The sequence below is a fragment of the Lynx canadensis genome, chromosome F1 (genome assembly GCF_007474595.2).
Source record: "Lynx canadensis isolate LIC74 chromosome F1, mLynCan4.pri.v2, whole genome shotgun sequence".
NCBI lineage: Eukaryota > Metazoa > Chordata > Mammalia > Carnivora > Felidae > Lynx > Lynx canadensis.
Window position 1 is genome coordinate 53,509,768 of NC_044319.2, and position 17,008 is coordinate 53,526,775.

At 36.8% G+C, this 17,008-nt stretch overlaps 1 protein-coding gene across 1 annotated transcript in view; it reads right to left on the bottom strand.

Moving 5' to 3' along the window:
• USH2A (usherin) overlaps positions 1-17,008 on the bottom strand; it is a 739,358-nt gene that overhangs the window by 442,268 nt on the left and 280,082 nt on the right. Inside the window, exon 21 of the mRNA XM_030302386.1 lies at positions 6,752-6,882. Within this exon, the coding sequence (XP_030158246.1) occupies positions 6,752-6,882 (131 nt within the window). The remainder of the gene's footprint in view (positions 1-6,751; positions 6,883-17,008) is intronic.

Sequence of the window (17,008 nt, forward strand, 5' to 3'; positions counted from 1 at the left end):
AATTACTCCAAACCTTCTAAATGAAAATAAATTTCTTTCTTAATGAAGGTAATTTTCTTAGCAATAATTAACTTCAAATCCAATAAAAAATGTTTAAACCAAAATAAGACTGGGTAAAATATTACAAAATATTTTTTTAATTAGTTGGATGGAGTGCTTGGCCAAACTCCTGTAATTTTGGAATACTGTTTTTCCAAAAGAGAAAAGTAATAATTATCTGATGTAATTGAAGATTTATATCACAAAAAGTGCAATGTGAGTCATACCATCTTAAGTAAAACATTTCTGTATGTATTTCCCTAAAATAGCTTTGGCAATGTAACATGTCCATTCTACATATTTAATTGGCTCCTGTCAGGCCTCATACAGCGCATGACAACATGTATGACATACAGAAATTCATATCACAAAAAAACAGCTTTTAATTTCCCATGAGTATGAGTGGGTTGTTTCTCATGTGGACAGTGTCCCAACTTTTATAGACAACTCGATCAGCTAGAAAGATGACCATTTGGCATATCTATTTTCTAGTCCTTGAATTTTTGTAGGTTGGCTTTCTTTATATCTCTTTCCTCTACATACTCTTTTATTTTCTTCAACCCTATTTCAACATTTTAATATTTTACAAACACACATTTCATTATCGTAGTTTAATAATTAAAACCAGAACTGGTGTCGTGCCCAATTAATGTGCCCTGGTAGCATGCCCATTAGTTTTTCCATTAGTGAATTCAACAATACTAATGGGATTACTAGCATGGGATGCTAATTGGGCGTGACATAAGAAACTGGCTTACTTCTTAGCATACCCTTGCTAATGATGAAATTAATGAGCATTTTATTAAATGCTGTCTCATCAAAGTGTACTTAGTTAGCGTTAAAATTGTTACAAACGATGCTGCATTCTAAAGATCAGGTGTCTGAGTAAGTGGTTCTTCATGTTATGTTTGGCAACAATTTGAAGCATTAACAGTTCTCTACATCAGAAATTACATTCACTGGAGACAAATTCGAGTACATAACATAGAGCTTCGGGATGCCAAATTTGCTTTATACTTGGAAGAACTTAGCATATTATTCTTTGGTGATCATTTGAAAATTATACTCCCCGACCAATGTTAAGAGAATAATTCTGCGATCGATCCTAGTGTCATAGCATGCAGTTTATTCTTTCCATTTGGAAAACATCAGACATGTTAAATACATGCCATTCACACTTGTTTGCAGCTTTCTTCTAAGTGAAATCAGAATGTTGTGTGAATTTCTTCTTAACATCACTGAACATAAAACATTTAAATGATTCCCACAAGTCATTATTGGCCAATAAAATATCATTTAATCAGGTATATACAAATAGAAACTAATAAAATAAAGAATGGGAGATAATAGCTGCTAGAGACTTAGCCAAAAAATACAGCAATTAAGAATCGGAGGAACTTTACTGTGAATCTTCACAATAATTCCAGGTGTTCGGTTCAAAATACGCGAACACATGTCCAATTTTAAATATTATGAAGAATCTTTCCTCCTACCCCAAATATTTATTCACAGAATGCATTTGATCATTGAAAGAAAAGCAAATAAGTTTTTACACCTATAGCCTCTCCGTAGGATTACACTGTTATATAAGGAATTCATGACTTAAGTTTATTAACATATTTCTAAAAACACACACAATAACTTCAAGTTGTTTTGAAACGATGTGCTAGACAGCAGTGACTTTAAGTTACTATAAAAGGCTCTTTTCACAATTCAAATTTAATTGATGGACTCTTTTGAATGGATTCAGGAAAGTAACTTAAAAATAATCATCACTTAAAGTCAAAGTTTCTAACAAACTGAGAAATTAAGACAAATAAGAACTAAATTGTTAAATAATCATCAAAGAGCTGGAAATTGTATCCTAGAAAATGGGTAATTTTCTTCAATTATAAGTATACTTTCCCATAGTTATTCAGTCAGTCAGTCAAACTGTCAACAGATATTTATTTATTGAGCATTCTAAGGACTTAGCCGCAGGGATATGTTTCAGGACAAAGCAGAAAGACTTTGCCCTCACCGGTCTGTACAGTCTGACACCAAAGATACATTAAGCAAGTAACTACTTGTCTGATGAGTACAATAAGGTGTTCATTAGATAATCTTATCTCATATAAAGACGAAGGACAGAGAACTAGCAAAATATAAATAATTTCAACATCAATGGGAAGCGTATAAAACTCCTAACTTCTTTAAATCTGGGATACCTCTAACTTTCTACAGACAGCTGTATTCCATATTCTGTCCTAAAAACAGAACAAACAATGGAAGAACATTCAAGATTTTCTCCATTCCTCTGGTTCAACAATTCTTGGTCTGAAAATATGTAGAGCCTTCATTAAAAAGTTAGCAGATATGTCTACTTAACCTGCATTAGAGTATAAATTTCTCAGTAGTGAGGAAGGATACAGCCTCTGCTAGCTGGAGCTCACTGTTTCATACATAGATGACATCAGGTCCCAAGACCACTTAGTATAATATATCTGATTACACTTTCTCGAGTACATCCTAAGGTAATCCTGCTCAACTAATACCTTATTTTCTTTTTAATAAATTCATTGTCACTTTCCTGAAAATGCAGGCAACTTTTGCCTTATGGAGAGATACTATTATTTCAGATAAAAAAATCACTTGCCTCCAAATTTGGCCATGCCAATTTGATTAATACTTGGCTGGCACCTACCAACTTTTTACACAGGTTAGGATTTGAGTATAGAGAGTAGGGACAGAGCAGCTGGAAAGGTAATGACAGCAATGAGTGCTCTAAGTAATTATCTGAGGGAGAAGGGAAAGGGACAGAAATTATTGGCAATGTCCTATGAATGCTTCCCTGAAGTCTGCTATTGTCTCTTACACTGGACTATCTGATCGCTGAAAAGGCAATGACAACGATGAGACAGAGTTTTCTGGCAGCCATTCTCAGGATCATAATGACAATACTGTGGCTGAGTGGAGTTAACTCGTTTACCCTCGTGTTCTGCAGCATGTTAAGGTACCACATTCTTCCCAAAGGGAAACAACACTGTCCAAAGAGGTGGCAGTCATGCTTCAGGTCTGGTGAAATCATTTTTGGATTAATTCTGCAAAGACTTTGCCCCACATGTTTGGAGTGCGTGTGTGTATAAGTGTGTGTGCCCGCATGTATGCGTATGGCACTGGATACCGGCGATGAACAACCTAGGCCAGTATCTGGTTGCGAATGTAGCTCTGGGATGTGCATGGTCATCTAGAATTACACAGACACAGGGATGGACATTCGTGAAGGACATGGCCAACTCTAAGTGCAAGGCAGCATGAAGCCACCATAGGACATCTCTCCGAGTACTGTTCCTTCCCTGCCCTCTCCAACTTGGGCAGAGACTCTGTTCTCCAACTGTGGGAGAAGAGGCCCAGATGAGCAACTGGAAGTAGTGAATGGCATTGCATTCATTTCTCCCCACTGTGCTCCAGTGCATAACTGCGTAACACAGTGCCGGGAGTACAAAAGTTGTGTAACCAAATGGCATTGAATGAAATAAAGTAAATCCAGTGCCAGCGTCATCACTAAATTATTGTGTGACCCTAGTTAAACCACTTCATCTAAAGCTGGGATGAAAACAATACCTACCTCAAGTGGCCACTTCAAGAATGAAGTCAGATAATTAATGTGAACCCACTTTGTATACTTTAAAAGCTCTATGACTAAGCGGTTATACAATTAAGGTTTTTCTCTATCTGGCATCTTCTCAAATATTCCCGGATATTAATAGGTTGAGGAAAGAAACACAGAGCCAGATTTTTCTTTCTCATTGACATTCTTCTATTTTACCGTACTGTTTTCCTTTCTTTTCATGATTTTTGTTGATTTTTACCATCTAGCATTTAGTCTCTCTTTTCACCTTGTTAATTTGGATGTTCTGGGAACATCTTCATTTTATCAATAATTAATGTCTTTTTCACAGCATTTAAAATCAAACATTTTTGCCTATCCATTTTATGAAAATAAGACACCAACGCGATGTATTCCCCTACTGCCTTCTCCACTAGGTTGATACCTTTAGAAACTTTTAAATCACTCATCTTTCCCTCTCCTTCAACTTTCAGTAATTTTAGCACCAAACAACTATTAGAGGTGTACTTGTTTGTCCGCTTTGCCTTTGCCACGTGTCTCCTCTATTTCAAAGATTCTTTGGCAGTGTAAAACACATTTCTAGTCACACTGTCATTAAATATTTAAGGTGAACTTAGTATTGTGAGGTTTAATATTCACCACTGCTTTTCCTCTTTATAGTTCAGACTTTTTTTCTTTCCTTTTGGTTAGAAGCCAAAAGGTTTGATATATTTCCTTCCAATATGGCACATGGATGGTATTTTATCTGAGTCTCCGGGTATTTAACAAGCATTATTCTTTCATGTTAAAAAGCAGTATAATACTGGAGTTAAAAATCGTGGTCTTTGGAGGTGGATTGCCAGGGTTTCAGTCCTGGCTTCATCACTGATTAGTTGGATGATGCCAAGGAAATTAATTTAACTGTGGCTCAGATTGTATTTTTACTTGTAAAGTGGGATTATGAGTATCCACATCAGAGTTGTGGTATTTAAATGTGTGTGTGCATGTGCGTGTGTGCGTGTGTGTGTGTACACATTGTGTGAACACTTACAGTAATGCCTGGCACATAGAGATCCTAGAGAAGCAATAGTTTTGCTTAATCTTGATTAAAACTTCATCAGTCCTTTCAATAAATTTATAATCCATTATTTATTAAAAGGATATCCTCTCCTACTTTATATTCCATTATTTTCTCTCATCCTTTGTATCCTTTTTATCGTACAGGTGTTTTTTGTTCTCCTTTTGAATTTCTTCTTAGTAGTCTCCATCTTTTTAAATCTTGTTACATATTTTGACCTGCTAATCTGAGGCTCAGAAGTATCTTCTTTCTAATTAATCTACTTAAAGTTCTCAAATGATAAATAATATTTTCAGTTCTGTAATTGAATCAACTTCAGCATGCTGGTTGTTGTATTTTCGTTCCCAATTGCCATCTGCCTGGCCTTCTGAGACAGCTGCTTCTTCTCCCGTTCTCTCTGGCTGCTGGATCTGCTTATGTGTGATGCTATTTCTTCTTTGCTCACTCACTGCCCACCTATGGACACCCCTTAGGAAACTGCAATTCTACAGGACACATAGAAGTCCTTGCGCCTGAGGACCTATCAAGTACTGGTCCTGTAGTTATCAGATCCCCATTGAAACACCAGGCAGAAAACTTTCTTCCTTGGTTTTTCCAGCTGCCAACTCATGGCTCTTCCAACATCCTGAAACACCAAGGGCCCACCCTGCCTCTTGAGGCCCCTGCAAGGAGCCTGGCATGATGCTCAAATACATCTAGTCCAGCAGGCCCTGCCTTTCCTCTCCAAGGTGTGTGGGTGTTCAGGGTGTATTAAGAGGTGATCCTCCCCCGGAGCTCTTGGTCCATGCCTTAGATCAGGGAGGAAAAGTCATGCCAGCTTTACAGTGTAATGTAAAACATTTATTTGGCAAGCATAATTTATGACTTAGATCAGCAGTTTTAAGTTGAAAACCTGAGGAAACGGAAAGTAAAACATCTTTTACAAAGTTGTACTCATTTCTCAATTACTCACAGGCCCAATACAGCGCCTAATGTCAAATTCCTACCAATATTTGTTTAACTAAAGGGAAGACAACTATTCAATGCTTTCCCATTGCCCTTAGGAAAAGTTTATATCTTCACATTTGCTTACAAGGCCCTACATGACTTGGTTTCCACCCAGCTTTTCAACCTCATACTTTTCTCTTTGTTTCATCCCTCAGCCATCTTGGATTCATCTCAATGTATACAATGTCATGTTCTTATGTACCTCGGGCACTTAAGATTTGCTATTTGCTCTGCCTGGAAATTATATTCCCAGTGCCTTCCTCGATCTTTCATTAGTATCTCCTATGTCCTGTCCCACCTCAAACACACATCTTCCTGAACAGACATATGCTCTTGTTCTGACCGACTTTTCCTCATTGTTTTGCATCTCAGTTAAATACCACATTTTCAGAGAAGATTGACAACTCAGCAAAGAAAGACCTTTTATTTTATGTTCCCATAATGCTTAGCATTTTTTACTTCTCTTTCTTAATATACATGAATACTTTAAATTAGTTTTTTCAGTGTATCCTCCTCAGACTGTTTCATAAGGGCATGGTCACATTTAACTTTAAAACTATTGCAGTCTGCAACACCCAGCATTATACTACCTGATAGGCCCTTAAATATTTGTTGGCAAACAAAGGAGGCATGGAGAGAGGAAGGAAGGAAAGAAGGAAGGAAGAAAGAGTCGGGGGAGACAGAGAGAAAGAGGGAGAGAGGAGGAAGAGAGAAAGTGGAAGAATAAAGGGTGATATAATTTTGCTTACAAGGAAAATAATCAGTCTTTTCAAATTTACATAAAACTTTTCCCTTTATGATAAGATAGCATATGGTTGTTAAGCATGTAGACTCTCAGTCAGACTATGTGGTTTGAAAGTCAGCTCTGCTATTTCAGCTGTGGGAAAGTCATCACCACCATGGTAGGTTTCATTTTCTCCATTGGTAAAGTGGGGATAATAATAGTACTTACCTCCAAGCTTTTGGTGAGGATTCAGTGTGAAAATATAAGCGCTTACCTCAGTACCTGGCACCTAGGATGCTCTCAGAAATATCAAGTCTTATGATTACTCATTTACCTGAGGATCGAAAAGAAAATAAGGACGTCCATTCTTCAACTGAAGTGCAAAATACTCTTCCTGATTGCCAGGTGATGCAGCAAAGACAATCAAACCTTCAGGCACCCTTGTTCGAAAACTGGCCTTAATGCCTGGAGACAAGTGCAATCAGCAAATCAGTGCTGGGGTTTTGTTGATTCTTTCTGATAAACGTACATTTACTTTCATTATTATTTATGATGCAGTGAGTACAGTCAGGGAATTATACACAGCAATGGACTGGTCCTAGCCATTTGGTTTTAAATACAACCTATTATGAATGCCAACCTGTTCTTGGAGACTCAAGCCTGCACTCCCACTAATCAATATATAATGTACTTTAAATTTATGCAAAACTCATCAACATATAAAGACATGTTGTCAACCCAAAACTGGATACTCAGAGTATCAATGTGAAAATATTATCAGAGCCATAAAAATAAATGGGTTTTTGACATGAATGAAAGGACCACAGGGCACCTCATTTAAAATGCTTATGATGTTTAAAGAATCAATCTAGTAATAGAAGCTAAGAACTGGAAAGACCTGCTATGAAGCAGCCCAGAGAGCTAATTTTCTGAAACAGGATCCTGTAACCAACCGGTCTACAGCCTTTAAAAGTTCAGGGTCTCCTTCACCCTTCAGATAACCTACGAGCACTGCCCTTGACACACAGTGCTATTGTCTCACAGGAATTTCCCCAGCTCTGGAAGCAGGGGAAGCTTGTGATGGTCTCATAAACTGTCTTCCCACTACCCTACATGGTCCCAACTCCATTCAATCTGGAATCCCACTCACTTACAGCACTCTTCCTGTGTGTCACACACTTCACTTCATGTTTTGAAAGTGGCAAAGAAGTTTAAGAGGTGCAGTCTTTGTTCTCAAAGAGTTTCCAGTTTAGTTGGAAATTAAAACAAAAAATGTATGTGTCTTAACAGGCAAGTCGTACAAGGAGAATAAAATAAGAGGTCAAGAACTTATGTAAGAATCAAATACCAGCTTGAGATCACAATATTAAATAATTAGTGAAAATGATTTGAGTAGTAATACAGTCAACCATAACTATGGAAGTTTGAAGGAGAGAAAGCCCCCTTCAGGCTGGGCTGGTAACCAAGTTTCTTACATAGATGGGTTTTTTTTTTTTTTTTAATTTTTTTTTAACGTTTTATTTATTTTTGAGACAGAGAGAGACAGAGCATGAACGGGGGAGGGGCAGAGAGAGAGGGAGACACAGAATCGGAAACAGGCTCCAGGCTCTGAGCCATCAGCCCAGAGCCCGACGCGGGGCTCGAACTCACGGACCGCGAGATCGTGACCTGAGCTGAAGTCGGACGCTTAACCGATTGAGCCACCCAGGCGCCCCCATAAATGGGGTTTTAATTGGGGATCAACAGACCGCACCTGCTGCAGGAGCCCTGTCGGACTCATCTTTCCACCCCATTCATCCCATGATGGCTAGGTGCACTTATTAAATATTTTGAGAGTCTGGAGGAGGAGAAATGAGACGGGGTGCATCAGAGGGAAGGGGGAAGTTTTAGCATAATTGTGGAGACAGGGAAGCAGAAGTCATTTCGTGAGTATTGTATTATCATTTTTTAACTATGCATCAATGGAACATTCACATTAACTGAGTACTCTGCTACACAGTAAAAAAGAAAAAAAAAAAAACTAACAAGCCAGTGCCTGACATTAACTTCTAGCTAAGAAAACAGACAAAACAAAATCCAGTAATGAGGTGTGATAAGTGATATAGACATATTTATAAGACATAATTTGATTCAAAAGGATTGAGGCAGGTTTTACAGAAAATATGATTCTTGAAATTGTTTTCAGAAAGTAGAAAGGACTTTAGGGGAAACCTCAAAGGGCTAGAGGTATGGAAAGTATTAAAGAATGTTGGATGTGAGGGAGTTCAGATGAGTCTGGAAAGACGGGCAAGACCACATCTTAGCCTATCTGCCATAGACTATCTAGCTTGAGAAGCTTGAGTAGAAGACAAAGATGAAAAGGCAGGTTGTGTGATAAGTATCTTTAGAGTGAAGTTTTTTTAACACTTTAACTGCAAAGGCAATCCTGGAATATGGGCTTCAGACTTTCCCAAGAAGCAACTCAAATTTTTCCCAGGCTTCTTAGCTTCTGCATCTTCAGCTTCCAGGTTTTTTTGTGCTTTGGCCCTTTGAAACATATTTGTCCTACCCATTTTGATATTACATTGCCTCATATTCTGATTCTCTTCCTCCTAGCTTCTAGGACATTATTATGTCCTTGTTAGACTTATACCTGGTCTCTCCCAGTGTCTGACTCCACAAAATAAGATTGTTGGTCCCAACAAATCACTCTTCAGTGTTCAAATTCATTTGAATCCTTGCTACTAGTTCATCTCCCGTACTAAATTTACTTAGCTAAATTCCAGATTGGAATTTACCCTATAGACTAAAGGAAGGTATTAAACGTTGGGTGCAGAAAGGGAATAGGGTGCTCAAAGTCAGGATTAAGGCAACCAAACTAATGGGGGGATATATGAAAGATACAGATAATTTAGCCACAGAAGAACCAGTTAGGATATCACTATGCTTTGGGGGAATAAGATGATAAAATTTTTAATTAAGAACTGACAAGTAACTAAATGGGTTGAAAGGAAAACTCTGTATATTTTAGAAGAAACTCATTAAGACATGTTGATATGAGGTGATGATGTGGGACTACATGGTGAATCCTTTTCATCAATCACTGGAGGGAAAAAGCATCATTATTAACACAAATAGAAAGGTCAGGTAAAGAAGAAAATATGGGGTTGAGGACATAAGTTCAGTTTGGGGTACAATGCATTTATATTAGTTATGTTAAAACCTATCCATCATTTAGAAACAAGAAACTAAATCTTAGAAAAGAAGATGAGTCTAGAAAACTAAATTGGCAAACACCTGTCAAGAATCCATGTCTCCTGGAGGCAGAATGTAGAGAAAGAAGAACCACCTTTAGGGGAAATGCCCCACATTTAGAAAAGAAAAGAAAAAACAAATCAAAGAAATGAAACAAAAAGAAAAGAAACAATAACAAGTCAGAACAATGATGATAATACTGTAAAACAGAAGCCTAGATAAGAGAACGTTAAGAAGGCAAACTTCGTTAACCATGTGACACTTCCTGTAAGCCCAGAAAAATTACACCTGAAGAAAAGATTACAAAGCTGATACTTACTAATCATTAGACATAATCATTTTCAGTAGAACGCAATGGTCCAGAGTCCAAACTACTGGGTGATAAGAATTGAGAGAATGGATGAATAAGTAATGTATATACAACACTCATCACAAAAATCTGATAAAGAAGGAAATGGGAGGCAAAGAAATAAATTACTTGGGTACACCAATCAAGTTAAAGGAGGAGACACCTGCCAGCAAAAGCACAGACTTGGCCAAAGTGTGGTCGACAGTGTGACTAGAGAACAGTTCTATCTCTACCAACTCTTCTCCTCTTAAGCTTCTCTCCTTAGGGTCTAGAGTAGTTCTCTCCAACAGACATCTTACCTTCTTGTTATTGTTTTTCAAATTTTATATGTGATATCAAATACTATAATTAAAACTATTACTTTAAAATTAAACACCTGGCAGCATTTGGGGGGCTCGGTAGGTTAAGCATCAGACTCGATCTCTGGTCAGGTCATGACCTTATGGTTCATGAGATTGAGACCTGTGTGGGGCTCTGCACTGACATCACGGAGCCTGCTTGGGATTCTCTCTCTCCCTCTCTCTCTCTCTCTTTGCCTATCTCTCTCTCTCTCTCCCTCTCTCTCTCTCTGCCCTTCTCTCTCTCTCTCTCTTTCTCTCAAAATAAATAAATGAACTTAAAAAATAAATAAAAAATTAAACAGATGAAGGTGATTTCATAAAAATAGCTACAATTCAGGACATGAAGATGACAAAATTCTCTATTACTGTACTGGTGGCATCTATGTGGCAATAGACAGGAGAGCAACAGTTAGGATTTGAATGAGGGAAGAAATTAATCGATTTGGAAATACAATTACTTGTTCCTAACTGATAGGAAATTTATTGAATGGAATGGAATCAGGGTAAGAATTACAGGAATATTTAGCCAAGTTATACCTGGGAATAAGTCAACTAATATTACACGCTCTTTGTGGGATATAAAAGTGCATGTGTTTTTCAGATACAGCATTTGATTTATAGATCTGACACTTGTGTAACAAAGAAATGCACTTTTAGCCCAACTAAAATATAATACTTTACACCAATGAAAGAAAATTTCCTGTGAGAAGAGAGGATTTAGTGTAATAAAGGTAATTTGATTTGAGGTTGTATGATCCACTTTCCCCTAGGTTTTCAAATAATTCAGTGTTGTCATTTTTTCCCTTACATTAGAAAGATAATGAATTTTTTGCATGTATTCTAGGAAGAAATGATCAATGCACCCATCCACTGAAACTTCATGTTCTTGATAATATTGCCATAGACATAGATAAATCCTATCCTCTGAGCCCAAAGTCTTAAATCCTGTAATCAATTTTAAATAAACTAAATTCACATATAAATGTATTTGCATGTAAATATAACAATATAATAATTTATAAAATATTTCAAAGAAAATGTTATCGAGTTTGCCATGAGACAGAATAGTAAAATGCCTAATTGTTCAAAATCATCACCCTTCCTTTTCCTGTAAGAAGATTATATATTTGTATGACCCCATCCATTGATTTTAGGCTCAGCCATGTGCCTTTTGTTGGGCAAAGGAATGGAAACAGACATGTGGCACCCTGAGAGAGCAGAAGTTTTTTGTTTTGTGTTGTTGTAATTTTTTTAACGTTTATTCATTCTCAAGACAGAGAGACAGACAAAGCAAGAGCAGGAGAGGGAGATAGAGAGGGAGCCACAGAATTCAAAGCAGACTCCAGGCTCTGAGCTGTCAGAAAGAGCTCAACACGGGGCTCGAACTCATGAGCAGTGAGATCATGATCTGAACCGAAGTCGGACGCTTAACCAACTAAGCGACCCAGGTGCCCCAAGAGCAGAAGTTTGAAATATAGATATGTAATTGAACTTGACCCTTCTCCCCCTATGCCTCATGCATGGGCTTTCATCCTGTCCCAAGAATAAGAAGACATTGGGCCAGAGCCAAGTGGTACCAAAGGAATTTTTACTTTAAAGCTTTGTGTTAAGGAGCAATGCTGACTCAAATGAATAGAAGGGTAAGAAACATACATTTCACCCTTGCCTAAAATCTAGATTTTGATTTTAAAAAAGAGAGGACATATTCTAAAGTTCAATATTTTTTGTTTCAAGTATCTGGATAAATAATACAGCATTCTTCTATCTCAATATTTATTCGTTCACTCCAGAAACATTTAAGGAAGGCATACTTTGTGCAGCTACTCTCCTAGGCTCTTTGGATACACAGATGTATAAAATACATGTTTTATAAAATAAAATGGTGTAACATTTTAAAAAATCTAAAAATCCAAGATCTAGATAGAAATGATTAACTTTTATGCAAATATGTTTTATAACTTTAAATATTTAATCATAAAAGCAATACAGTTACAGGGCCATGGAATAGGCAAAGAGTTCTTAAATAATAAGGCAAAACTATAATAGAAAGGGAACGGTGATAAATTATCCTGTGTTAGAAATAAAAACTCTTGTCTAACAAAAGGCATGAATGGGAAAGTGAAAAGGCAACTAACGTAGTAGGAGAAGATATTTGCACTACATTCTTGTGATAACAGATACATATCTAGAATACATCCTACAAATGCACAAGAAAAAGACAACCAGCCCATTAGAAAATTGGGGGCAAATAGATTTTCAAGAAAGATGATAGCCAAGGGACCAATCAACAAAGAAAAGATGCTCAGGATCACTAGTCATCAGAGAAATGCAAAACAAAATGCAGTACCGCTAAACATCCACCAATATGGCTGAAATGAAATAGAAAATACAGGGGCACCTCGGTGGCTCAGTCGGTTAAGCTTGACTTTGATTCAGGTCATGATCTCACAGTTCGTGAGTTTGAGCCCCACATCAGGCTTTGCACTGGTAGCACAGAGCCTGCTTTGGATTCTCTGTCTTCATCTCTCTCTGCCCCTCCCCTGCTAGCCCTTGCTTTCTCTCTCTCCTCCTCTCTCTCCCTCTCACACACACAAAAATAAATAAACATTAAAAAATTAAATTAAAAAAAAAGAAAATACAAAGTGTATCCAAAAGGTAGAGCAACTGGAACACTCACAAACTACTAGTGGGAGTATAAATTGATACAACCACTTTGAAAAACTGGCACTATTTATACATTATCCATATGTCTTCTAAATATATGCACACCATGTGATCTAGCTATTCCACTCCAAGGTATATATCCCCCAAAATTCATAGGTTCAGAAAGATATACAAGTACATTTATACTTGTATAGTGGTGGTATAATGAATTACTTTTCATTATACCATCAAACTGGAATGTGTACAAATGCCCATCAACTACAGAAAGGATAAAGAGATGGGATACAGTACAGCACTGAAAGTGAACAAACCAAGCTACGTTCAACTGCATGCATAAATCTCACAAACACGACATTCTGGAAAAAATACTAGGTAGAGTAGAATGCACACTGCGTAATCTCAACTATATCAAGTTTAAAACCAAGCAAATTAAATCAGTGGTGTCAGACATCAGGATAACGGTAGTCCTGGTTGTGACGTAGAACAGGGCATAATGCAGAGCTTCTGGGGGCCCTGAAGATGGTTTATTTAATAATCTGGGTGCTGGATATGCAGGGCTAGTCAGTTTTTGAAATCCATCAACTTGTACACTTATGATTTTTGCACTTTATATACGTTAAACTTCAATACAGAAGTTTGCCAAAAATTAATAAATGATAGTTACATAAAATTCGAACACTATAGAATTATAGAAGCTTAAAGTGAAAGTTCTCTGTAGTCCTACCTGCCATCATCAGAGAAACCACTGCCAACAATTTGGCAAATTTTTTCTCAGAATTTTTTACACACAAACTCTTGCGTTTAGCACACACACAAATGTCATTGTTTATTTGTTTTCTCTTTACTGAAATTGGAGTATATCACACATTCTATTCTACATGTTTCAAAAATACTTTTTAATATATATTGTATATATTGGAGGTGTACATAATATGGTATAAATATACATAGTAAAATGATTACTATAGTCAAGCTAATTAACATATCATACCTTCACATAGTTATCATTTTTGTGTGCGTGATGAGTACATTTCAAATTTACTCTCTTAGAGCCTTTCCAGTGTTCAATACGGTATTATTAAGTAGAGTCATCATACCTACATGTTAGATCTCTTTTTCATCCTAAATAAACCCAACGTTGCACCCTTTGACCAATATTTCCCTAACTTCTGGTAACCACCATCCTACTCTCTTTTTATGAGTTTGAGGGATTTCTTTCTTTGTTTGTTGTTTTGCTTTTTATTCACATACAAGTGAAACCTTATAGTATGTGTCTTTCTCTGTGTGGCTTATTTCACTCAGCATAATATCCTTCAGCTTCATCCATGTTGTCACAAATGGTAGGATTTCTTTTTATGTGGCTGAATAATATTCCATTACATATATACATGTATGTATGTGTGAGTATGTGTGTGTATAGCATTTTCTTTATCCATTCATCCATTGATGGACGCTTGGGTTGTTTCCATATCTTAGCTATTGTGAGTAATGCTTCTGGTAAGTTTTTTTCACTTATTAACATATAGCAGATAGCAGATATCTTTCCACATCACCTCACAACAATATATAGTCATTTCTCCAATGACTAAATACATTTACCATGGTTTATTTTATAATTTTATCATAGATAGCATTTAGTTAGTTTCTCATTTTTTATAGCAAAGGTATTACTGTGACAAACTTTTTTTTGCATTTTTTAAAATTTATTTTGAGAGAGACAGAGACAGTGCAAGGGGAAGAAGAAGAGAGAGAGAGGGAGAGAGAGAATCCCAAGCAGTGTGAAGCCTTCCAGCGCAGAGCCCGATGAACCCACAAAGGGATTGAACCCATGAAGCCGTGAGATCATGACCTGAGCCAAAACCAAGAGCTGAACTCTTAACTGCCTGAGCCACCCAGGTGCCCCTTTTTTTCTTGCATTTTTAAACTCTAAGATGATGTCCAGTTGATAAGAGTAAATATTTAAAAATTAAAAATTGTATAAATATTGCTCCATCTATCACCTCTCACAACTAATAATTAATTCAGATACTTTTCCATAGTGTGAATGACCATTTCCCCAGACTCTGGCCAACAATAAACGGTTCAAAATCTGAGATGCAAAGAATGGGAACTCAGTGTTGTTTTTTGCACTTTACTGTATATATGCTAAATTTCATTTTTTATGTTATTAGTGATGATGAGATTTTTCAGATTTTCATATATATTTTCATAAATATATATATGTCAGCCATAAAAAAATAGCCATACATTTTTTTAGGAGCTATACACACCAATATCCTTTGCCCAACTTCAAAGACTTCATTTTATTTGTTTCTACTTAATTTACTTGAGTTCTGTACACATTTTGAATCATTCTGTGTTATGAATCATCATTCTCTGTCTCCTGGATTATTGTGGTTGTTTCCCCTAAATGATCTTCCTTTTTCCATCCTTGCTCCATGACGACCTCTTCCAACCAACCAACACACACACACACACACACACACACACACACACACACACACACACTCTATGGTCTATTCCAAAATAATAGCTGGAGTGATCCCATCAAAAGGCAATGCTGGTCATGTCCCTCCTCCTTTTGGTACTCGCCAAAGACTTCCTGTCTTACACTAAGTAAAAGCCAAAGTCATCACAGTAGTCTATAACATCCTAAATAATCCAGTTTCCACTACATCTTTCATTCCTATTATGCTTCCTCACCCTTTTTCCACTCTTGCTACCCCAATAATTGTTCTTCTTCTCTGCCTGGGAATATCTTTCCCAGGGAATATCTTTCCCAGGCATCTCTGCATGGTGTTCCATCTCATCTTCTGTGGGTCTTTTTTTTCCAGTCCAACTTCACTAAGAAGTCATCATGACTGGTCTACTAACAATTCTAACCCTCCTCCACTTTACCTGTTGCCATAATGCCACTCATCAACGCCAGCCTGCCCTCTACTTTTATCATTTATTTACTTCATATTTTCATCCCCTAAAATGGAAGCCCAGAAGAGTACCTGCTTTTTTTCTAAGACCTCAATAAATTTTGTGGAATATTTGATGTTGATATTTTATTTATATAAATATTTCAAATATTTCCTCCCAGTTTGTTGTATACCTTTTACCTCTAGGTTGTCTTTTTTTTTTTTAACAATCCCGTGGGCTAAAATGAAAAGATTAAAAATTTTAAAGTATTCATTTCTTCTGGAATTCATTCTTTAATTAGAAAATATTTCACTACCCACAAAATAACAAAAAGTAGTCTTCAATATTTTCTTCCCGCATATTCATGATATTTTTTTTGACATATAAAATTTTAGTCTTGATGATTTCACTTCCCATTGGACAATGCTGACAGCCTAATAAAAATCTTTCCATAGTTCCTTGAAAAACAATTCTAATCAAGAAAGGGAGCAAATATAAAGCCACCCATACCCCAACCTACAGAGTCACTAGAAAACGGAGAATACTAAAAACATGAACATGTGAGTTGGGGAAAGAACATTTTAAACCGGTGGAGCCAGCACCAGAGTTCACACTGGAATCAATAGTAAGATAGACAATGAACAGAAAACATATAAAATCATCCCCTGAAAGTCAGTCCCTCCCTGAGTGAAAAAACACAGAGAATAGGATTTGAGACTGTTGGATCAACACTGGCTACCAGGAAATCCAAAGAATGAGACACAAGATAGGGCCCAGGAAAAGAAAGGGCAGTTTGTCAAATGTACTGTTTCTGGGGAAGAGCAGGGTCACCTGAAGGGGCCATATTTCTTAAAATCAAAGAAGGAACCAAAAGGAAATTAAGAATTCAACAGACACAAAAGAGGTTTCATAAAATCAGAAAATACACAAACCACCCACAGAAAGCACCAACAATCAAAGAAACCGTCTTTCACTGAAACAACAGGATATGTCTCTCCTGAAGCAAGAAACCTACCAAATGACCACAAACCACCATCCCACTGGCATACCCTTGTTATTGAAGAATAAGGATATTGCAAGACACTTCAAAATGATT